We start from the raw sequence: 24,827 nt of genomic DNA, 5'->3' as shown, positions 1-24,827 counted from the left end.
CATTACATTCATAAGAACAGTAATTCATTCTTCCGTAGATGGATTGAAATACAGACGAACGGCCACAGATTAAAGCCATATAAATTACCATCAGCTGAACGTCCTGTTCGTCTCGTCCCTTAGTGTAATATAGAAAAAAAAAATTAACAAAAAAGCAACCGACTTCAATAACCCTATTCCAAAACAATAGATGCACTAAAAAGTATAAAATAATTGCGTATTTTTATACAATCTAATTAATTAATCCTATTCTAGCTAGGATTATTGTTATTTTTGGAAATTTTTATGCTTTTCTCATGGATGCCACTGTCAGATCTGTACCAAATTACAATGGTACCACACGGGAAGCACCAGCTTTTAAATTAAAATTAGAATTATCAAAATCGGTTCACCCAGTGGAAAGTTTTGAAGTAACAAACATAAAAAAAAACCGACGAATCGAGAACCTCCTTATTTGAAGTCGGTTAAAAAGCCATAAGGTGTAAGTAGCGAAATGGATTTAAAAACAAAAAATCATTGAATTAAGTCACATGTTTATTACAGGAACGGATAGCTTAGTTCTGGACTCTGTACTTGGTCACCTTTCCGTTGTTATTAACGGTTGTTTCAGCACCACGTAGATTCTTCACCTGACCGTCCAAATTGGATGACGAGGAATAAGATGAACTGGACACGCTGTAGAACTTATTGTTGCCTCCCGAAGGTTCGTTGAATCTATTGGTCACGTCAATGTTTCTCATTGCCTGAAACATCGTAGTAAGAACTGGTTAATATTTTAAATTTAGTACTTGCACTATTTTTTTTAAGAAAATTAGGGATGAAACGAGCAGGACGTTCAGATGATGGTAATTGATACACCCTGCCTATTACAATGCAGTGCCGCTAAAGATGCTTAAAAAACTCCAAGAATTCTAAGCGGCACTACAATTGCGCTCGTTACCTTGAGACATAAGATGTTAAGGCTCATATGCCAGTAATTTTACTAGCTAACCCTTCAGATCGAAACAATAATGTTTATACATTACTGCTTCACGGCGGAAATAGGCACCGTTTTGGTACCCATAACCTTGTGCAAGGCAGCCTCCCACTGGTAGAACTTTGTTGTATTCTTTCACGTCAGTCACTTTGTGCGTGCATTGATAAAAATAGAGTGCGTGCATTGATTTTCAACGTGTTCTTAGCTATATACATATATAGACGTATGAACTATCTAATATTACTTCAATTGTACTTCTAATGTAATAATTGTTGCAATGATTGAACTTCTAGCAATTTTTTAAATAACAAAAAATGTTTAAGACTTCGATATAAAATTTTGTACATATATTTGTCAAGATCGCCGGAAAACGTTGGTTAAGGGCAGCGCAGGTCCGATGGTCGTGGAGATTTTTGGGGGAGGCCTTTGTCCAGCAGTGGACGTCTTCGAGCTGATGGTGATGATATATTTGTTTAAGTTAAGCGAAGCGAACCACCGCCAGCTAGTATTGTTTTTTTTCAAAGAGCGCAAAAAGGAAATACCTACTGGGAGAGTTTCTTCTCTTTCAGCGCGCTATTTGTTTCCAGCGATAGTACTGCTTCATTGACATTTATAAGTATTCGAATGGAATCAATTTTGAAAAAAATAATGTGTTTTATGTATGTGAACACATCTTAACGAATATTAGGGCTAATCGTTCGTTCTTAACATATGTAATATTTAGAATAAATACTAGTGTATAAACCACTTGTCAGCTCGAAAACCTAACGAGTAATGAGAGTTAGTGATATTTAGAGACCGGATTATATGCAAATGCATATTGCATATGCTTTTGCATATTTAGTACCTTTTCAGCGGTAGTTGCATTTTTTAGAAAAAAAAGAATAATTATGCATTTTTACACTCGATCTCGCTCATTGTTTGATGCTTTTCATAGTAAACCCAAACATTGCACTCAAATTTAAATTCTGCCCAGTAACCTCAGTAGACGTAGAACGCTACTTTTCCGCTTACAAAAATTTACTAAGCGATCGTAGACACAATTTGTCTACAGAACATTTAGAACAGTACTAATTAGTAGTAGGTACATATTTTTAAAGGTAAATTTTAAATTTCATTGTTACCTTAGTAGGTACATCTTGTAATAGTTTTTTTTTTCAAAAATACGATTGTCACTACAAGCCTTTATAAAATAAAATAAATATATGACTTTTTATTTTTTCCTGTTTAATTGTATGCATATTTTCGCTCTTTTTGTGGATTTTCGTGCATATTTTTGTTATTTTACTTGCATATTTGCATGCATATTTTGGGCATTTTTTGTAGCATATAATCCGGTCTCTAGTGATATTATATTCAAAATGCAAAGCTTCTTATTATTTTCTTTGATTAACGCGAGTGTTACACATTTAAATAAAACACTTTTAAAGTATTAAAACGCGTGTAATTGTAACTGTTTTTATTTTAGAAAACCCGACGTTCCAAGACCTTTCCAGATCTCGTTTTCACGGGGACTGCAGATGAAATGAGTCAAAGATACTATTTGTCATAGTTGTCATTATGAAGTTTAGCGCCAATTATTGCATCATACAGCAAATACTTTTTTTTTGGTAATATTTAAAAGAGTATTTATTAGTCTGGAATAAATTAACTGTATTGTAATGTGTAACACCTGATAAAACAAGTTTGAAGCAAATATTATTCATTGAATTTACAAAAGCAGCTTTGAGAGCCCGTGGTCTTGCTCTTAAACTATATTTTTACAACTAAAAAAAAAATTATTGAAGTAGGCGTTACTTTGCGGAAATCCATCACTATCCAAATGTTTTAAGTTGTAATACACAATACACAAAAAAAAAATTTGAAAACAAAATTTTATAACGAGGCGGTACTCGAACGGTTAGCTCAGTTGGTTAGAGCACCGGCACGGAACGCCGGAGGTCGTGGGTTGGAATCCCGCATCGTTCATAAAATTATGTTTTTCAAATTTTATTTGTGTATTAATCCTAGAAGTGAGGTACATCACTTTAAAAACATAACATATTGTTAAATGTTAATTCCACTGTAAGTTATCCAAATCAAATAAATAAATTTTCATAGTAATTAAGTTGTTGTTAGTACACTGTAAGTCTTCCAAATAAAATAAAATAAATAAATTACATTCAATCATCGTTTAGAAAAATGTAAGCACTTGATGACACTCCTTTTATTAATCTGTGCACTTTATTTAACTTGTCTAAAATCATAAATACTCTGTACTTCCAGAAATACTTGGCAACCCTAGAACATGGTATACCAACTTACATTTTTATTAGCATTATGTGCTAGTTCAGCGACGCAATGTAAGTAATTCTTCAAACAATTATGTCACGACCAGAAGGAGCATTAAGCAAACTTGACTGACGTCATCCTCACATATCTGATCAACAAGTTATTTCATTTGCAAAACAGACACGCGAAACAGTTTGTTTAGTTTAGATTAAGGGTTGGTTGATTGATAACTTTTACTACGCCCAAGTGTGTGTACTCGAACCAGTCTCGAATAATGTGTGACGTTGACGTGCCACATGTTCTGTTAAAGTTTGCTAATAATAGAAACTAAAATGCCAGGTTGCGTAGTAAAACTCTGTAAAAATATTACTACCAGAAATAAGAAGGACACTGGTATCACATAATATCATCAGTAATTATCATGTATTTTATTAATTTCAATGTAAAATAATACGAAGCGTATGTTACAAAATTTTAAAGATGCCATTGAGAGTCAAGATGCAACGCACACAAGAATCTAATATGTGTTGCAATAAAGGAGCTTTTTTTTTTTCGAGAGGAGTATAATACATTTATTGTCCGGCTCAGGTGTAAACACCTCCTACCGACTAAAAACCTCCTCTGTGCTGATAGCCCTGAAGGCTTTTACAGCGAAAATAAAGAAGCTATTGTTCTTAGGTAGTGCCTAGTTGTAAAAGTATCTAGTTGGAGCGCAGCGGAGACCATTCCTTAATCTAAGATGATTTGTTTAAATCTATACGACCCCAATAGCTCAGTGGTTATTGAAACTGTAGCTAGAAACCCAAGTAGTTGCAAATATGCTGATACGGAGGTTTGTTTTCGAGTATATATATCTGTGTGTATATGTATATTATCCCTACTAATATTATAAGAGTGAATGTAAGTTAGTTTGTTACTTTTTCACGCCGAACCACTGAACCGATTTTGATGGAATTTACTACAGCTATTACAGTGAGTGACAGATAAGAGCTTGGGAAAGGCCATAGGCTAACTTTTATCGCCAATAAAAGGCTTCGCGGGGTTGAATTAGGGGGTGGAAGATTGTATCAAAGTTCGTCATTATTGAAGATAACACCATGAAAATTTGTATTTCATGGTGTATTATGATAAGAAATAAATAAATATTTGTTCTAGCATTTTTAAAATTAAGACCTGTTTGGGGTGAAAAAGGGGGAATGAAAGTTGGTAGCTTATAGAAATTTATTAACCACAGCTAATGACGTTCTAACCTCATTGACCACAGCACTTTTTATGTATTATTTGCAAAGTGAGTATATTAAAAATCAAAAAAGCTAGTATTAAATATTATATCGTTTTCTTGCATCCATAGTTCAGGCTATGCCTAGTTTAAGGCCAGATAATTTGTGTTAAAGTGTGTCAATATTATTTGTGCTCATACAAATTTGGTAACTCATAAAATAATATATTAAGAAACTAAATTATATATATCAACAACAGTCACCTACAAAATCCAATGCATTGGTTTTATCGCTAAAGAAACATCCAGGATAACACCTATCGTCGGAAATATAATTCGAGATCAAAAATGTAAACAATGGTGTTGCCAACAACAAAAAATAACGTTTGTCATTGTGAGTGATAAAATATACAAAAATATTATTTTCAAATTATAAATGAAAGCAGAGGCACTACAACTGCGCTCGTCACCTTGAGACATAAGAAGTTAAGTCTCATTTGACCAGTAATTTCACTAGCTATGGCGCCCTTCAGACTGAAACCCAGTAATGTTTCACAGCTTCACGGCAGAAATAGGCACCGTTGTGGTACCCATAATCTAGCCGGCATCCTGTGCAAAGGAGCCTCCCACTGGTCAATAAATTAGCGTATAGAAAAACAAAGCGTGAGAGAGAGAAGAACATGTCTAAGATAGAAAAGAAAAGCGAATCTATTGTAACTGTGACCGATTTTGATAAGAAGTCGTAAACAGCAAGCCACACATAACATTAGCTTTTTATTATATTGATTAAACGAGCTAACCAATAGCTAGCAATGGAGGTTAGTTAAAAGTCCTGCTTATGTAGCAAATAACAGTTCGTAAGCCTTCCACAATGGCGCTGGTGTAGGCACAGGGTATGATATGAAGTATACTGAATGTAGCAATTGTAAACGAATTGAAGTACGCCGAGATAAAAAAATTAATATTATTGTCGACTAAAGTAGTTAATTATTAAAAATTTCAACAGCTTACTTTGTACAAAATATGAACTTTCTTACACAATTGCTATAGGGAAACGTGCAGCAAGAGTGATTAGTATTATTTTAAATTTGGACCTCTTTTATGATTTACCCTGAGTCACCCTAATTTACTGCATTTTGACGGACACTTTTTCATATAAACAGATAGACATAATATGTCTACTTTACGCCTCTACCCTCCATATCACTAGCTAACGGACACATTGACAAATCAAAATTGATGAATGACACATGAACGGCCGTTAGTCATCATTGACCATACATAGATAATGAAACTCTCTCTCTATGACATTTCTTGCCATAAATATAGCAAACATGTTAATCTACCTACTTTTTAAAAGTTAAATGATGATTTATTCAGAAAACTTTAATTAATCTGTCAATGTTAGCACAAAACTGGTCGTATTAAATTTCAATCAACAATTCAAATAAAGATAATGGAAGCAATAAATTGTTATTTTAAATTTCTACTTTTCTTAAATATTTAGCCTCACATAACAACATATAAACTAGTCTCTCGCCCCGCTGAATTTGATAATTTAAAAAATATAAATAGCAATGTCGTAATGACAGCAAAGCAGTGCAAACCCAATATGGCAATGATCTTTATCATCTTTTACATTATTGGTATTCACGTAGGTATCTCGTATTTTTAAATTATATACATTAATGTTACTCGATGATAATTAAAAGGAACAATGAGACTCCTTAAAATATTAGTAACTACATGAATTATTAATAGTAATAACTATTAAGATTGATACTACTTAATACTGCGGTCCTAATACTCTCCCCTGGCTTGTCCAACAAACTTTGTATACGTCTCTTTAAGTCTCATCAAACTTTTCATGTTCAAAACAAAAGTATTAGGTTATTCAAAAGAATTTACAAAGTCGTTGGTGTGGTAAAGGGTACTATAACATAAATGACTTTCTTAATGATACAACAGATTGGGAATGGAATATTTGAATTTAAATTTATTCTCCATCTGGCTCCTTTCCAGTGAGTACATCTCCCACATCCAATCGTCAAACCATGCCTTCATCTATATTCTATATTATTAAACCCCATTAACAAAATTTATCTTTTTCTATTCCTTCATTCGGTGAGCGAGTTACAGAGGTATTCGATTATTTTTATAAGCATCTCCTCCTTAGTCGATCACTCTTGGCAGAATGGTCGTGGCCACGGGGTTGTTCTTTCTGATGGCTATTCTTGTCGCAATGTAACATTTTAAATCAGATAAGGTCAGCGTGTCGGTGGCAGGGACCACGAGGGTGCGTGTTTTTTATGTTTTATTTGTATCTTTGTGTTATTAATACAAATAAGTGTTAATTAGCCTCAATTCTTATCATTAAAACAATTTTTTGGTTTACAAAACGGTGGTAGTTTTAAAAAAATTATTAAGGAAACAAAAAGCAAAAATATTATTAAGAGACGCGAATTATAGATTTGATCTCGGGTCCGATTCACTTTCCGTCCGATGGTCCGGCCATACCAAATGCGGCTGGTTAGGCTATTAGTAAGGAACTTCCAAGGGTTATTGGATGCACTCTTTATAAATGTATGAATTTTTCAGCTTTTGTGCTAATCAGTTGATAGCAAAATCAATAAATCGTTCAAAATGTCAACTAAGGAATACAAGGATCAATTTTACCTCACTTTCCGGATTAATAGCGGCAGTCTGGTGACTATAGCCTGGTCCAGCGACCGCACTAGCGAACGCGCTGTTGGGATGAGACATGACGTCAAAGCCACCTCCGAAGAAGTTCGGCGGGCCGAAAGTTGGGAACCTGAAGAAATTCGGAAAATGACGATTCTGGTTCATTGTTATATCGTACGCTTTGTATGCAGCGAATGAAGCCAACCTCTGCGCTTCTATGTCAGAAGCGAAAATCCTGCAAACAATACCCACAATCAAACACTGACCCACACACTGTTAAACAAACGAAGGAAGCTTCACCCAGATATGTTAGTAGTCGAAAGTAAATGTTAAACACATGGCACCACACTGCAAGGTTAAATTACCTTTTAAATCCAAACGGTCGACTGGATAGGGGTCTGAGTGGCCGAAATCCAGAAAGGTATCTTCTAACTCTAAATAACAATATTATGTTAGTAAGAACTTATACTATTATTCAAATCTAAACGATTTATATCTTCAACTAAAGTATTTGGAGAAGATAAGCCATCTTTAGATACGAGCATGCAATTAACAACAACTAATTTAGAAAATTCTAGATTATATTAATACTAGGAACCCTTACAGCCTCCACCGTTATTGTACCCTTCACCTGATAGGTGAACGAATCTTACTCTTGCAGGAGATTGTCGTAGTTCGTAATGTAATTCGGGAAGAAAGTGGCGATGTCTGCGAAGCTCGACAGAAGTGGGGCCGAGTAAGGGTCAACCACGTGGTCAATCTGCTTTCCGTCTAGGCCGTAGCTTCCACCGTACCTATTGCCTGCCGAATCCTGGTATGCGTATACTCCTACTCCTTGTGGGCGAGCACCTGGATACCCTGAAAGATTAACAGAAAGCTTCTAAGTCGTTCACTCTTGACTGGTCATGGCTAAGTCTTAGGCTACTTGGACATGCTCAGACTTTACTTACATAAACGTACCTGAGTGTAAGCTTAGCATAATCTTTGATTTCGTTTTTATAGACATTTGACAGCTGAAATTATGATGAGCGTATGCTAAGACAGCCCAATGCAAAAATCAAGTTCGCGATCTGTTACACTTAGCAAAGTTTTACGTAAGTAAAGTATCAGCAAAGTCTAAGTACCCTCTATACATCCTTATCCAGCCTTAGCGCCTACCTTTGCCTTTTAATTATTGTCAGTTTTATTGTCGCGGTCCTACTCATTGACCATTTGTTCACTGATTTTGTTTTATTTTTTGTTTTATTTTTTATTAGTGATTTATCATCGTGCAGTTGATAAAAAGGAAGCCCTTCGGATTGAAGTTTTTCATTACTTGACACTATATGGCAACGTACCATTTATATGGCCATATTTGCCCGAAAAAGTTTAAAATGTAGGTACAACGTAGAAGACAAAAGTAAGATTATGAGATGAAAATACATTTTATTTTACATTTCTATTTTTTAAAGAAAGTGCGAAATAATATGACCAAAATACCCTAATTACTTAACTAAGCCATGCTAATCATTCAATCTAGATAAATAGTACAAAACATAAATTTATTAATTGTACACCAATAGGTACTATTTAACATGACATAGTTTTGTAAAAAAAAAATGTGTTATCTTTGTAATAAATTAAAAATGCTTTTAATTCTGAATTAAAACTATGGCGATCTTGTGCGAGAGCTGTAACCTAGCTCCGCTCGATTCCTCAAGGCCATTGGCTCGGTCCCTAGCCTTAACGCGCGAAAAGAAATATATCTTCTAAAACTTAACGGTAATATCAGAATAAGTATATAGCTAATAATAATATATCAATCGTTGCAGTAAATTTAAATTATTGAATAATGAAAAACTAATATTAGTCTTTTGGTGGGAAGCAACTATGTGTATTTAACAGCTATGAATCGCTGCCGGCTAAAATACAGTAGGTAATCATTCATTATATAATGATTTTTCTTCTTTTATAAAGTTCCAATTGTAATTTCATATAATTTATATCAAGCTGATTATTGCTTACGGCGATTTGGTATATTCGGGTTTTTAATGTAATTTCCGGATTAAAATTAATGTAGTTTTTGTTTTTTATGATCGTCGGTAGCTTGTTGCTTAAGTATAATATAATTGAGGTGTAATAAACATACTATGCTATTGAACCTATTGTGTTGCGGTAACAGCAGTGAGATAATTATTGAAAGATATGATTTTTTTATGCCAATACGGGATGAGACGATCAGGACGTTCAACTGATGGTAATTCATACGCCTTGCCAGGATTCTTGAAACCCAAAAACTCTGAGCGACACTACAACTGCGCTAGTTTTCTTGAGACATAAGATGCTAAGTCTCATTTGCCCAGTAATTTCAGTAGCTACGGGACCCTTCAGACGAAAACACAGTAATGTTTACACATTACTTCTTCACGGCAGTAATAGTCGCCGTTGTGGTACCCATAATCTAGCCGGCATCCTGGGCAAAGGAGCCTCCCACTGGTTAGATGTGTCGCGGGCAACAGCTAGTAATATAATAATAGTATATAAATACAAGTGAGCTAAGTTGATCATTATACACCAGGCTGTGGGTTGCAACCCGAGCCGTAGGCGAGGGCGTATATCAGCCGAGTGTCTTGCTCACGAGTTATAAACGCATTCTTTCAACACACTCGTGAGGAAATAACAAACATGTATAAAAAAAAAACAAATATAAAAAAAAATGGGAAATGGATTTTCAGCGGCACAAAATCTTTTTTATGTTATAAAAATAAAACTGTACTACCCAGTTAAATTGTAAATGGTCTATTTACTCTCATATAATTTAACTTTGTAGGGATAGTTCTTTTATGCACTATGAGCCTGAGATCGACGTAATAATGCTCACTTTACGAGCAAATGTGTCGAAAAAAGGTTTTGTACAAGAACGAAAACACTGAAACAGCGAGCGAGAGAAAACATAATTATTTTAAGAAATTTTGTCTGTTTGTTTGGGCACACTAATCTCAGTTACGGAAAAATTATGTATATAAATAAACTCCAAATAGCATCATTTATAAAACAGCTAATTGAAATAATATACCGAAACTACATCGGCACTCAAAAGTCGTAAATACTCGTATAACACAAGCGTAACATTTGTAAATCGAATGTTCTCGAACCGAAACTAATCCACAATTAACACAACTCGCTGTAAATCAAAACTGTTAACACCAAAACGTCATGCAAATCGCGTATTTGAAAGATTTTATTGTAAATTAAATAACAAATCGAATGTAATTAAATGAAAGCTGTTACTAACCACGCGATAGGCGTTCCTCCAAGTATGAATTACACTGATGTTTTCGCGCGCAATTGATTTAAATTATGACTAACGCCATATGGCTCTATACAAGTTATATTGCGCTGTTAAACAAACAAGCTATTCTTTCCGTGTTACCATAGACTTAAAAATATAGACCTTGCAGCGCAAAAATCGTGACCACTTTCGATTTGTCAATATGTGCGTTACTTACGGCCGTTCCCAATATTCAGTCTATCTCTTACTTGAGATAAAAATCGTAACTATCGTTGACTTTTCTGTCCCAATAAATTTATCGACGGTAAATCACCTTATCCGTACACGCTGTGTGTCAATGGGACGACGTATACCAGCTTACCAGCGATAGAAGTTTGTATAGAAATTGCATTTCACGCGTCCCAATAAAAGGCGATACGAATGACTTATCGGGTATATTGGGACAGCTTCGGACAGTAGAAGGTAGTAATTTATCTCTATCTGTAGATAGTATATTGGGTACGGCCGTTAGTCGTTATTGTGGGTAGAGGTAAGGATAATCTGTGTAAATGAAAAGGTGTCTGTCAAAATGCATTAAATTAGGGTGGCGCTACAGTAGCATCAGGGTAAACCGTAAGAGAGGCGCCAAATATAAAATAATACTAATCACTCTAGGTGCACGTTTTTCCATAATAATTTTTTAAGATTATATTTACTACATTATTTTGTATTAAGTTGTTGAAATTTTCAATAAATAATAATAATCACGACTTTATTTGACAATGATATTAAAATTTTAACTCGGCATAATTCACAATTCATTGCTATATTCAAACCATACCCTGTGCCTATACCAGCGCCATTGTGGAAGGTTATTGAAGGTGTGAAGGTTTCTGTTATTTACAACATACAGTTGGACACTTTTATGAGGTGATTCTCCCTACGTGTACCCTCCATACTGGGGTTTAATCTCACATCATAATATATGCGTCTAAAATTTAGGTTTAAAGTCAACCTCAATTTGAGGCATGCACGCACACTATCACAAAGTGACATACAAGTCGCGAGTGTAAGACGTAGCTTGTCACGCACACTAAAGTAATAAACCTGGCCTGTTCTCATCGGAAAGGACTGAAAAAGGAATGCTGAAATGGTTTGGACACGTGGAGCGAATGAGTGAAGAAAGAATGACGCATCAAATATATAAGGCAAGTGTGTGTGGGCAGGTCGGTCGCGGGAGACCTCGTAGAACATTCATCGACCAAATTGGGGACGTTTTGAGAAAAGGAGAGGTCCGAAGCACCCGCAACCGGCGAGCAAGTATGAAAAGAGTAATGAATGTAGAGGAAGCGCGTGAGGTTTGTAAGGATAGAAGCAAATGGCATTCTATTGTCTCTGCCTACCCCGACGGGAACAAGGCGTGAGTGTGTGCATGTGTGTATGTATGTATGTTCTCATCGGTTGTCTAGCAAGAGGCTCTATCTAGATGTATAATTATTTATCTAGGGGTTCAATCATGCTTTGTTTTTCTATTCGCTAGTATTGACAAATTTACATTTACTCTTTTGACGTACTCGTGTAAGACATTTACCAGTGGGAGGCTCCCTTGCACAGGATACCGGCCAGATTATGGAAACCACAACGACGCCTATTTCTGCCGTGAAGCAGTATTGTGTAAACATTATTGTGGATCGGTCTGAAAGGCGCCGTAGCTAGTGAAATTACTGGGCAAATAAGACTTAACATCTTATGTCTGGTAAGGTGACGAGCGCAATGGTAGTGCCCCTCAAAATTTTTGGGGGTTTTCAAGAATCCTGAGCGGCACTGCATTGTAATGGGCAGGTTGTATCAATTACCATCAGCTTATCGATGATTTAAAGGAGTGGCAATGAGTGTCTTGCCACCTCATCTCAAGCTTAACCTTTCACTAAGTGGCGGTAAAAGTAAAAAGAAAAGTAAACTTTTAACATTCATAACTATCATTTCCATGACGAGGATGGTGGATAGCGATGGCTAGTCCATGCGTCATGCTTGTGAACGAAAACTATTTGAGGTAACTCGTATTCGCCAATTAATTAAATGTTAAACTTATCTTACTCACATATATTAAATTTGTAACGAAAATTTTGGTTGATTTAAAATTAACGATGCGGGACTCGGACTGCGACCTATCGCGTTCCGTGCGAGCGCTCTTTCACTGAGCCGACCGTTCGAGCGACGTATCGTTCATAAATCTTGATATGGCTACGCTCAGTTTGTGGCTTTACAAAATAACAAATGGTTTAGATTTGAAAGGGCGACGTCTCAAGTCAATTTCAATCGATATGCAAATATTGGGGTTGAGCAGGTTATCAACTATAAAGTAGATCCTTTAGAGTTTAGACGAAGTCACAACCTGAAAGTTGAACAAGACATATCAAGATCTATGAATGTTACGTCACTCGAATGGTTGGCTCAGTGGAAGAGCGCTCAGAGGGAAACCGAGAGGTCGCGGGTTCGAGGTCCGCATCGTTCATAAATTTCGTTTACAAATTTAATTTGCATAATTCATACCAGAAATGAGGGTAGTCTTTAAAAATATCAAATTGTTCAGATTACCCATTTATTTGACTTGTGTAATATACACAATGACTGACGACATTTATATTGCGCGTAGGTGATGCTCCTTCTATTAATAACTCTTTTGTCTTTTAATTATTTTTCTACTTATCATTAATACTAATATTAATATTTAATTAGTATTTATTTAAATCTACCTTTGCACAAGATGCCGGATAGCTACTGGGTACCACAACGGCGCCTATTTCAGCAGCCTTGAAGCAGTAATGTGTAAACATCGCTGTGTTTCGGTCTGAAGGGCGCCGTAGCTAGTGAAATTACTGGGCAAATGAGACTTAACATCTTATGTGTCAAGGTGATGAGCGCAATTGTAGTGCCGCTCAGAATGTTTGGGCTTTTCAAGAATCCTGAGCGTGAATGCATTGTAATGGGCAGGGCGTAGGTATCAATTACCATCAGCTGAGCGTCCTGCTCGTCGCATCCCGTATTTTCATAAAGAAGAAACTTTTAAAGGATTAAAATGCGTGTTATTGGAACTTTATTTTTACTTAAGGTTCTTGCGTGAAAGTTAAATTTCCATAATTATTTATTTAAGCCGACATTTCCTGACCGTTGCAGGGAGACTAAAAATTGTAACACCCAAAAAGTATTTTATTCAAATAAGTGTGTAACATTTTCGTTAAGTGACGCCGAGTTTCTCGTCTCTTTCCCTCACTAAAGCTCAACTTTTTCGAAGAGGTGGTAACAGATAAATGTATAACTTTGACCTAAATGATTTAATGAATTTGACTATCTTATTCTTCCTTAAGAAACCATGTTATAAAATTAAAAAAAAAACAACAACCATTAAAAAACCTAATTTAAAACAATCGATATAATATGCACTAAAAAGTAAAAAGATTATCATTTTTATACAATCTTATTCCCGCAGCGGCTTCACGACGCTCGTGCGACTCAAGCACATCTCACCTATAACTATGTATTTAGTTACAAACCTACCTTGGCTGACAGCGACTACAAAAATAATAATTATCGTGACTAGATTTTGAATTATCCAGTTGAAATTTCTGAGCTAACAAACATAAAAAGAAAATTACCGACGAATTGACAACCTCCTCCTTTTTAGAAGTCGGTTAAAACCTTCATGTAAAAATGAGTTCAACTATTAGTCATATAGAAATTTATGGAGCAAGGCGCTACATACAAAAATGAACATATCAATGATTCATATGATCCAAAACAAACAGACGGCGCCGTTCTACAACACCAATTTAAAACATAACTGTTAAAATCAACAACTTGAATTAATATTGATATCGCCCACTTTAGCTTAAAATGAGTTTGGGTTAAAATTAAACAGATTCCTTTAAGCTTGTCTGAGTTATATTCGCTTGGTTTTGAAATTAATTAGGATTCAGAAATTTTATTGTAACACCGAAAAGATCATTACGGGCTATTGATATTGTGTGAGATTCTTTATTCCTTTTAATGAAATAATTATATTATATAAACACAATTCATATATTGGATGGAACACCTTTCAAACTTTTACCAGTGGGAGGCTCCTTTGCACAGGATGCCGGCTAGATTATGGGTACCACAACGGCGCCTTTTTCTGCCGTGAAGCAGTAATGTGTAAGCATTACTGTGTTTCGGTCTGAAGGGCGCCGTAGCTAGTGAAATTACTGGGCAAATGAGACTTAACATGTTGTCTCAAGGTGACGAGCGCAGTTGTAGTGCCGCTCAGAATTTTTGGGGGTTTCAAGAATCCTGAGCAGCACTGCATTGTAATGGACAGGGCGTATCAATTACCATCAGCTGAACGTCCTGCCCGTCTTGTCCCTTATTTTCATAAAAAAAAAAACTTATTTGTTACGCATATTACAGCCATTGTAAAATACTCTATCTGATGGAAAGTATTGGCTGTTGAGTTTCTTGTATGTTCTTCTCACGAGCTCTACTTTTTCCGAACATATGGTAGATGAAGTAATTTAAAATAAATATTTATAGAGAGGATTCAAAAGCGCTTAGTGTAAGCTTAATTGAATAAACTTTATTTGACTTTGATTTTGAGTGTAAAAAATTTGCATTTTGTTTGATGCAAGATTTCTCTACTAAAATGTCGGTACACCTCTATTGTTATGGAACAGAACTTTATTTGAGCCAATAAGAAAAATAAATCTGTCTCCTATAATTTTTCGCGGAAACGCTCCTAAGTTAGGTAATAAGGCTATGTTCATGGTGGCCGATGACGTCACGCCTCCAATGTATATGATAACTCTTAGAAGCCCAAGTACATGGTCGGATTTGATACAGCCAGACCATCTGGCACCAATTGGTCCAGCGTCGTACTGGATACGACCAACAATTTTGTGCGATGGACAATGCGAGATACCATCGAATATATCCAATGGTTCGGTCGACCAAATCCGATCATGTGTTTAGGTTATAATATAACAACATATAAACGCGGTGATAATTTTTTTTAAATGAAAATAAGGGACGAGACGAGCAAGACGTTCAGCTGATGATAATTGATACGCCCTGCCCATTACAACATTACAATCCAGTGCCCCTCAGGATTCTTGAAAAATCCAAAAATTCTGAGCGGCACCACAATTGCGCTCGTCACCTTGAAACATAAGATGTTAAGTCTCATTTGCCCAGTAATTTCTAAAATGTTTAAACATTACTGCTTCTCGGCAGAAATAGGCGCCGTTGCGGTTACCATAATCTAGCCGGCATGCTGTGCAAAGGAGCCTCCCACTGGTAATACTTGATCCATGACGTCATTCGTGTGTCAGTTAATATGATGCCGATTGGTATAATATAATATTCATATTCATATCTCTGCATTGCACTCATATAGTAAAAAAACAGGTGCTATTGTAAAATTTTGTTCAACATATTATGGCACCCTATTTAAGGAGTATATATTTAAGACTATAGCAACATAATAGGGGTATGCATTTTACACATAAGATTAGTATTTACGGACCAACCTGTCCTATTTTTACACAAACGCTCGCAGGTGATTATGGCGTTTATAAGTATCATTCTTTAAAAAAAATGACTGATAGGTAACTTGTGCATTGTATCTAGGTTTCTATCAAATTCAAATTCAAATATTTTTAGTCAAAATAGGATGTGACATCAGTTATTGAAAGTCAAAAAACTACCACCCATTCCAAAACGAATGCCTCAGACCTGAGAAGAATGGGCGCAACAAACTCAGCGGGCTTTTTTTTTCATCGAATAAATATGTTTACAAAGTAACCTGTCCTATTTTTACAGTAACGCTCGCAGGTGATTATGGCGTTTAAAAGTATCTTTCTTAAAAAAAATGACTGATAGGTAACTTGTGCATTGTATGTAGGTTTCTATCAAAACAGAATATACAAATTTCACTAAACAAATTCAGTATAACTGATTTAATTAATTTTACATAATATATAATATAATATCTTATTAAATTTTGGCACAAATTTTACCTGAATTTTGGCCGTTCATAAGGTACTCAAAAATTGTAAAAAAAACCTATATATTATTAAACCTAAAACAGAATTTTATTTGTGTATTAATCCTAGAAGTGAGGGTTATCACTTTAAAAAAATAACAAGTTGTTTAGATTTACGGCCTTACAAATAAACTTGGTATAAAGTTCTAACTGAGCATAAACAAAGAATATGCAATATGTTTACAATATCGTTGACAACACTGTCAATACAATGATAATTCTGAAGTTCTCCGAATGACAAGCTGCCTTGCAAATAAACGCGGGAAAGTAATACGTCCGAATGAACCAATCGAAGCAAAATATCTAATTGTAAATATTTATAATATGTAAATATTTATATATATATAATAATAATAAATCATTTATTTTCAGGCATTTCACCCATAGATTTACAAACAATATTAATTTAAATTACATAACACTGTTGAGTTTGATTTCATTTTAATTAAATTACAGATAAAAATTTAAGATTAAAATTACAATTAATTACAATTAAAAAGAAAATAATTAATAATAATAATAATAATTTAATTCAGAGAAAAAGAAAAAACCATAATAATTGTTAGTACAATGTCCTATATTATGTTAGTATAATTATAACTAAACAGGCACATGAAGCCGCATCAAGCCGCGATAGTTATAACTATATGTCAATTTTATTTGTAAGACCGTTACAAGATCGACATCTCAAGTCAATTTCCTAATATACAAATATTCGGGTTGAGCAGGTTAAGCAATATGTTATGTTTTTAAAGTGATAACCCTCACTTCTAGGATACTGCATTACTCGAACGGTTGGCTCAGTTGGTTAGAGCACCGGCACGCAACGCCGGAGGTCGTGGGTTCGAGACCCGCATCGTTCATAAAATTTTGTTTTTCAAATTTTATTTGTGTTGAGCAGGTTATCAACTGTAAAGAAGATCCTGTAGATGAAGCCAGAACCTAAGAGTTGAACAAAGCATACAAGATTTTATTACGATACGTCACTCAAACGGTTAGCTCAGTTGGCAGAGCACTGGCACGGAACGCCAGAGGTCGTGGGTTCGAGTCCCGCATCGTTCATAAAATATTGTTTTCAAATTTTATTTGTGAACTCAATCGTAAGTACCACGAATACCTGCTCCATATAATTTAAGTTAAAATCTACTTTTTCGTTTGATATAGTATTTTTTAACGTAAAGTTGATGGTAATTGATACGCCCATTACAATGCAATGCCGCTCAGAATTCTTGAAGAACCCCAAAAATTCTGAGCGGCACTATAATTTCGCTCGTCACTTTGAGACATAAAAAGTCTCATTTGCCCAGTAATTTCACTAGCTACGGCGCCCTTCAGAACTATACACAGTAATGTTTACACATTACTGCTTCACGGAATATTATACGGAACACTTCAATAACCTTATATACACTATCGCTATGTTATATCTTAGTACGAAACCAGTTAACTTAATCAGTTTATTTTTATTTGTATATTATGCTTCATCAACTGTGGTTTCATAGAAATTTAATTTATTTAATTTTCACTTCAACACAGCCGTGGCTGATTGATTCGACCGTGTTGATAACGAGGTGTACATTGCTGGTGTACATTCTGAGACTACAGTGGCCTTGGTTTTGTTCTAAAATATACAGATTCTGATACAGATGGACATTAATAGAGGACTAATCGAGCAATTTATAATATGCGCCTAGAGACTCGCTTCGGTAAAAATTCGAGTTATTTTTATGACTTTCAGCTGATCGTAATTAAGTGCCGCTCAGGATTCTTGAAAAACCCAAAAATTCTGAGTGGCACGGCGATTGCGCTCGTTACCTAGAGACATACCATGTTAAGTCTCATTTGCCCAGTAATTTCACTAGCTACGGCGCCCTTCGGCCGATACACAATAATGCTTACACATTACTGTTTCACGGCAGAAATAGGCGCCGTTGTGGTACCCATAATCTAGTCGGCATCCTGTGCAAAGGAGTCTTCCGCTGGTATTGATAAATATCCTTCCCTCACAACTTCTAGATATATGTATATGAATATAACTAAAAAAACATTTTTAAATTCAAGAAAAATTGTGTAGTGAATTCTTTCAATTTAAGAAGTTATTGATGGACAAGTCGTCAACTATCAGCCACGCTGAGCATTAGCTTCTTAATATTTTGAATTTTAAACCACTAGGTAACGCACACATTGATAAAATACTGATCACGCATTATCGGGCTGTGAGGCCGCGGCCGGTGCGGTTCTAATACTACGCCTGAGTGGGCGTACTCGAGCCAGTCTCGAGCAATGTGTAGCGTTCACGTACCACATGTTCTGTTAAACTTTGCTAATAATTGAAACCAAAATACCGGGTTGCGTAATAAAATTTTGTAAAAATAACTCTACAAGAAATCAGAAAGACACTGGGATCACATATAATCAATAAGTATTTTGTATTTCATTAATTTCAATGTAAAATAACACGAAGCGTATGTTACAAAATTTGAAAGATACCATTGAGTGTCAAGATGCCACGCACACAAGCATCTAATAGTTGCCGTGTAATCGAAAACAAATTGATGATTTCCTTGTAACAATATTGATGTTAAACTAGGCATTTTGTATGTGAATAAATTCATCGTATTTCAATACGTACATTTTATACCTCTTGCAATATGTCTATCCACGTTAAACAAGAAATTAACCCTTTATTAAATTAACTATCTGTTAATTTACTACTAACTCGCTCAAGCGATAGTAAAAACAATCAACTCGTAGAAATACTTAATTGAAAGTTATGACGAGTCATCTAATGACTTTAATACTTAACTGTTAATTAAAATGGTTATTTTTCAATAATCTAATAGTTCTAATGAATCGAATAGGAAAAAACCCGAAGACTATATCGAACAATCGTTTACAAACTTGTTTGGGAAATGGTTTAAAATAATTGGTGATTTTGGTGTTATTTATGCCTATTATATCTTTATTGTGCCGTTTTAAGGCATTGTTATTCTAGCTCATAAATATTTGAATTTTAATTATAATAAAAACTCGTTTAAGATATTTTTATAAACTAGAAATCGACTTGTATGCATTCTGAAACAATATTGACACCTGCTGTCAGCAGGGTATGTAAAGTTACTGACAAAGAGGATGTAAATACTACGTAATGAGAGGCAGGACTGCCTAAGTAATAATTTAAATTTAGTTTATTATGAAACGTGCAGTCATTTGACATAAGTTTGAAATAGTAGTAATTACAGTATGGCGATTGGCGACGAAGTATAATCCGGCTACGTTTGAAAGCGAACAGTTGCTTATAACTTAGTGGATTTCGGCTAGCTCCGTTTTTACTAGATTATAGCCGTCACCTGTCAATTTATTTACTATTTCATTCAGATGCGATTCTAGGGTTTCGCTAGGCTGGTTACTGTCTCGTGTGTGGGGCGAAGTATAACCGTTTTACTACACGATACCTGTAGCTATTCAAGAACTTCCTTATAACAAATTTAATTTGACCATTAATCAAAAGTTATGCAACAAAGGTTACTCTATACTATTAAAGACTCTGAATGACAAACTAGCGTGGAGGTAAACTGCTCATCCCAACAAGAGTAACGAACAAAAATTGTAATAGATGTAATTCTAACTTGTAAAATAAAATTGTATTAATGATCCGACGAGCTTTTTCACCTGATTCCTGCCGCCTAATTCCACTTTCGCGGCACGCCATAAATTCGGTGTCGGTCCTCCACAGTGCGGTTTTCAATGAACTTCCTTCCACGTACTACAAAGCTGTGGAATGAGCTTGTCTCATGGGTATCTTAACTCAAAAAAAGCGTGTTTCTTAAAAGCTGACAACGCTCATGTGATTCCTCTGGTGTTGCAAGAGAATGTGGACGGCGTTGATAAAAAAAAATTGTGCTGGGTTTTTTTTTGCAGTTCTTTTCTTATTACACTTAAGTTTTGCCATGAACTAACATAGGTAAACTCATTAGATGTCAGTTTCGTTTTGGTTTATCTGAGTGGCATTTTGTTATAACTCCAAAACATCCTCCTTCTCCTCCATAACTCCATACCAATGAAATATTATCCCTTTACCTTTGAATTCTAATTCTACCTTACCATTTTACATTTAATGCCGTGTCCGAGAATTCTGATGTCTCATATGGCAGAATATTTGATTTAACCAAGTTCAAAAAATTCGTTTGTAGAACCAGTTGCGTGTTACTAATAGTAAAAAGATCTTATTTGCGTACCGCATTGGTGATGGAATTCCTACACTGTTAAATAATTATGATGTAAACATTAGTTCAATTGTTATGAATTCTATGAAATGATGCTAAAATATTGTACAAACAACCAACGAGAATCAATTGATTTTTCCTGTATGAAATATTATTACTTAATTATCAACAAAACTACATTTTAGAAGACAAACGAAAAGAAGACAGACAACAAAATAAATCAAAAGACATTTCCAAATTTTGGAAAAAAATTGTCTCAGGATGAGCTTCTCTTTAAGCATTGACCACGAAGAACCCAGTAAGTACAGTCCTGCAGCTGTACCTAGATTTTGTTACGGACAAGTTGAAACACATTGTCACCAAGCCAATCAAAGGAAGAGACCAGTGGCCCAGTGGGAGTACCTTTACAGGATGCTAGATTTAAGATTACAGTACCATAACGGCGCCTTTTTCTGCTAGTCCTTCGTAGCTAGTGAAATTACTGTGCAAATGAGAGTTAACATCTTATGTCTCAAGGTGACGAGCGCAATAATTGTAGTGCCGCTTAGAATATTTGGGTTATTCAAGAATCCTGAGCGGCTTTGCATTGTAATGGGCAGGGCATATTTATTACCATCAGCTGATGGTCTTGCTATTCAATAAGATTCTTCTATGAAATACATAATTCGCACTATGGAGCCACCATTACATATCCAATAAGTAGCAAAAAATTGGGGGACTGGATTACGTCATCTAAGTGAACACAAACTTTTCTAATATGGAGTGAAATAGTAAAAAAATAAATGAATTTTGAACTTTTGGTTGTAATTGGTCCCAAAGATGTAAGTACTTTGGAGATAGGTTTCATTCGCCGTTGATTATAATTGGTAGATTGAAAAAATAATCCATAACGTGGAATCGAAAACCAGGGAAGTGAAATGTTGGTCGCCTAAAAAGACGAAACGGGTGAGAACTTGGCAGAAATAGCAGAAAACGATTGAATGAAGCTAAATAGAGACAGGTGAATGGTGTAAGGAGGCCTTTACCAAAAGCGGGGTTCATATCTCAGAAACGGTAGAAATCTAAAAATATTTACAATGAGAATAAGGAAGAAATTCTAACACAACTAGCAAAATTTGAAATGCTCTATTAATTCATATAAATTATAAATAAATATTATAATAATTACTTTAGTTATCACTTTAAAAACATAACAAATTGTTTAGATTTACAAGAGCGACATCTCAAGTCAATTTCCTAATATCCAAAATTGGGGTTGAGCAGGTTATCAACTCTAAAGTAGATCCTGTAGGTGAAGCCACAACCTGAGAGTTGAACAAAGCATGTAAGATTTTATGACGATACGTCACTCGAACGGTTAGCTCAGTTGGTTAGAGCACTGGCACGGAACGCAAGAGGTCGTGGGTTTGAGTCCCGCATCGTTCATAAAATTTTGTTTTTCAAATTTTATTTGTGTATTAATCCTAGAAGTGAGGGTTATCCCTTTAAAAACATAATTCTTAGATAAGAAAAAAGAGTATTTCATACCTTTGTTAAATATAATAGGATTAACCAAAGCTGTGATTTTATTTAATATAACAACCACAGAGAAGCTTTAGGTAATTTTTATAATCAAAATTAATGATAAGTGTCGGATGCGTATAGGTCGTAAAATAAGGAAATTTATGTCTACGAATGACTAATTTTAATACGATTGTTGGAAGTAAATTTTGATTGGTTCCCATAAGATTTCCTGTACTGCAAACTGAACATTGAAATTGGGATTTAACTTACAATCTCAAGGATTTAAAAAACTTTTGAGAGAAATATTTTTCAAGTTGTTAATCTTTTGGCATGCACCGCGGGATTTGTGAAAAATTGAAATTCACGTCGATGACCTATAACTATACCAATAGTAGGTTTAATTAACCATAGCAATCCTTCTTGATTCATATAATATATTGGGAACGGGAGCGAAAACGGTTCCGGAATAGGACATGAGATAATCTTCAATTCCAAACATGCCTATTCTTTAAAAAAAACCTTTATCTACGTGGATGAAGTCGCGGGCATCAGCTAGTATTTAATAATTGTAAATTGTAGCACATAATATAATCAATGTAAAGCATATGATTTATTGAAAATAAAAATATATCGACTGACTTTCGATGAGTTTGTTTGAGTTGCTATTCCATTCTACCTATTGAATGAGTCTAAACAATTAAAACTCCCACGCGGTAGATAAAACTAATACATATTAAGTGTGGACAAAACAATATAAAGTAGAATAAACTAGTCATTACAACAAGCAATAAGTGTTTTTATAATGCTAGAGTACATTGCTATTATATTTCATATTAGGAAGGCTCTATTGTATACCAACTTAGCAGAGTTGGTCGCAGCTATTGACCCCAAACTTGAACCGGCTTCCGAAGTTTACAGTCGTCATAAAACTGTCGTAAAGCATTGTACCGCTAGTATTGCTGGCATTATAAACCTCAAGATATCTATGTCGTATATAAAAACAGCAATCGATCAATGATTTTTTATTAGTATCTCCTATGGAAATGTTGGTAAAATAATCACAATCTATTATTCGTCTAATGTTGACAGTTCTATAGCAAGTTCAAGTTCAATTTGAGCTATAATTATTTAATAGCTGTTTCATTTATACATAAGAATTATTACATTATAATAAGTTAAATTGTGCTTAACATTATATATTAAATGTTTAGATATATTCAAATTGATAAAAAAAAGTTTAACCACAAAGAGATCTTTAAATACACAGGCTTCTAACAAATATACTTTTCTTCCTTTATGAAATGTTTTCTTTACTATAACCACTATTTTTGTCGATACTTCGAAAGTTTCAAATTAGTTATATTACTATCTCCCTATAGATTATCTTAAAGATTTTAGTTTAGGTCTAATATTTACCTAAGTAAAAGTTGTATTTATGTTTATATAATATATACTTCCCAGCTATAGGAACGCCGAGTACGCAAAATAGGTATTGTAAGATTTTATTAAAGATATGCTTTGTTCAATAAATAAATTTACCACAAACCTAAGATAGTATTATACCACTTTTGACGAAGGAAGTAAAAAAAGAATAACATAAATACAATAAAAAAAAAACTACTTTTAAATCCGACTTCAAAAACTGAAAAGTATTAAATAACTTTATAAAGACATAATTTAAAACACCTAATAACACCTATAATTTTTATAAAATAGTACCTTTTGATAGGGTTTAATTCGATGCCTGTCCGCTTGGGTTGTTTCGTTCTAGACGAAGCTATCCTGGCTATTAAACCTGCTATTAAATTTGCTTTGGCACTGACTTCAAACCTATCAATAGTTGAGGTTTCAGAAACTTTATTTATCTCAAAAAGAATTACAAAATTCACTTATAGAGATAATTAACTAAACTATTCTAGTAACAGAGAAAAAAGAAACATATATGCTACTTATACTAAATACTAAATACTCAATAATTGAATATAAATTATAAGTAATAACAAAAATAACACCTACTATCTAAGTGATTGAAAGTACCTACTTAAGGGTACCCACATATCTTATAATTTTTTTATTTTTTTTAATTTAACAAAAAAATTAAATTGTTTACTAAATGACACAATTAAGTTATCAGTGTTTACGAAAAATCCTTAAAAATGTGTGTTTTTAACAACTTTTTAAAAATATTTTACGACTTGGCTTCTTTTATATCTTTAGGCAATTTATTATATAAAACTATTATATATAAAACTTCAAACGTAATATTTCTAGTTAATAGTTAGTATTTTATTATCAAACTAAAGTAGAATCATGTAAATCGGATCAATAATCTCAGAATAATCAGTGTACATACAGAAAAAAAAAAAACAATCGAATAGAAAAACCTACTCCTTTTTGAAGTCGGTTACAAATATGTTAAAAATATCTTACCGTAACACCACGTCACTTGCAAGAAAGCTGCACTGATTATAATAAACATTTTCATCTTGTATCACCGCACTAAAATCACTGTATCAAACACAAGTGTGTTCTAAGACTTATCTGCTTACAATGCTTGTAGGAGGCAAAGCTCAGTCTAATAAATGTTTTTCTTGGTCGCTTATCAAACAATACTTTTCACGATA

The 24,827-nt window shown here is 34.4% G+C and overlaps 1 protein-coding gene and 1 non-coding gene across 5 annotated transcripts; one reads left to right on the top strand and one right to left on the bottom strand.

The window, feature by feature from the left end:
• Positions 1 to 516: 516 nt before the first annotated feature.
• On the bottom strand, positions 517 to 24,778 carry LOC126971863 (uncharacterized). Of its 4 annotated transcripts, XM_050818377.1 has the most exons (5): positions 24,634 to 24,778; positions 7,802 to 8,006; positions 7,514 to 7,582; positions 7,143 to 7,278; positions 517 to 743 (listed from the first exon to the last, which is right to left on the bottom strand). In XM_050818377.1, the coding sequence occupies exons 1-5, from the start codon at positions 24,686 to 24,688 to the stop codon at positions 555 to 557; spliced, it is 654 nt and encodes a 217-aa protein (XP_050674334.1). In that variant the 5' UTR covers positions 24,689 to 24,778; the 3' UTR covers positions 517 to 554. The 4 variants fall into 4 exon arrangements, with proteins under 4 accessions (XP_050674334.1, XP_050674333.1, XP_050674335.1 ...); XM_050818376.1 differs by lacking the exon at positions 7,514 to 7,582 and having other exon boundaries at positions 7,143 to 7,383; XM_050818378.1 differs by lacking the exon at positions 7,514 to 7,582.
• Trnac-gca (transfer RNA cysteine (anticodon GCA)) lies at positions 17,264 to 17,337 on the top strand. Its single transcript has one exon. It is a non-coding gene; the product is annotated as a tRNA-Cys (tRNA).
• Positions 24,779 to 24,827: the final 49 nt, after the last annotated feature.

The sequence above is a fragment of the Leptidea sinapis genome, chromosome 24 (assembly GCF_905404315.1).
Source record: "Leptidea sinapis chromosome 24, ilLepSina1.1, whole genome shotgun sequence".
NCBI classification, from domain to species: Eukaryota; Metazoa; Arthropoda; class Insecta; order Lepidoptera; family Pieridae; genus Leptidea; species Leptidea sinapis.
This window is presented reverse-complemented; position numbering and strand designations above follow the sequence as displayed.

Bases quoted from the DNA above. Each gene is read 5' to 3' on its own strand.
- LOC126971863 (XM_050818376.1), bottom strand. From the start codon at position 24,688: ATGAAAATGTTTATTATAATCAGTGCAGCTTTCTTGCAAGTGACGTGG. The intron at 8,007-24,633 runs GTAAGATATTTT...TTAATCTTTCAG, and splicing joins GCAAGTGACGTGGTGTTACG to GGTATCCAGGTGCTCGCCCA. The intron at 744-7,142 runs GTAAAATTGATC...ACGATGTTTCAG, and splicing joins CTATTAATCCGGAAAGTGAG to GCAATGAGAAACATTGACGT.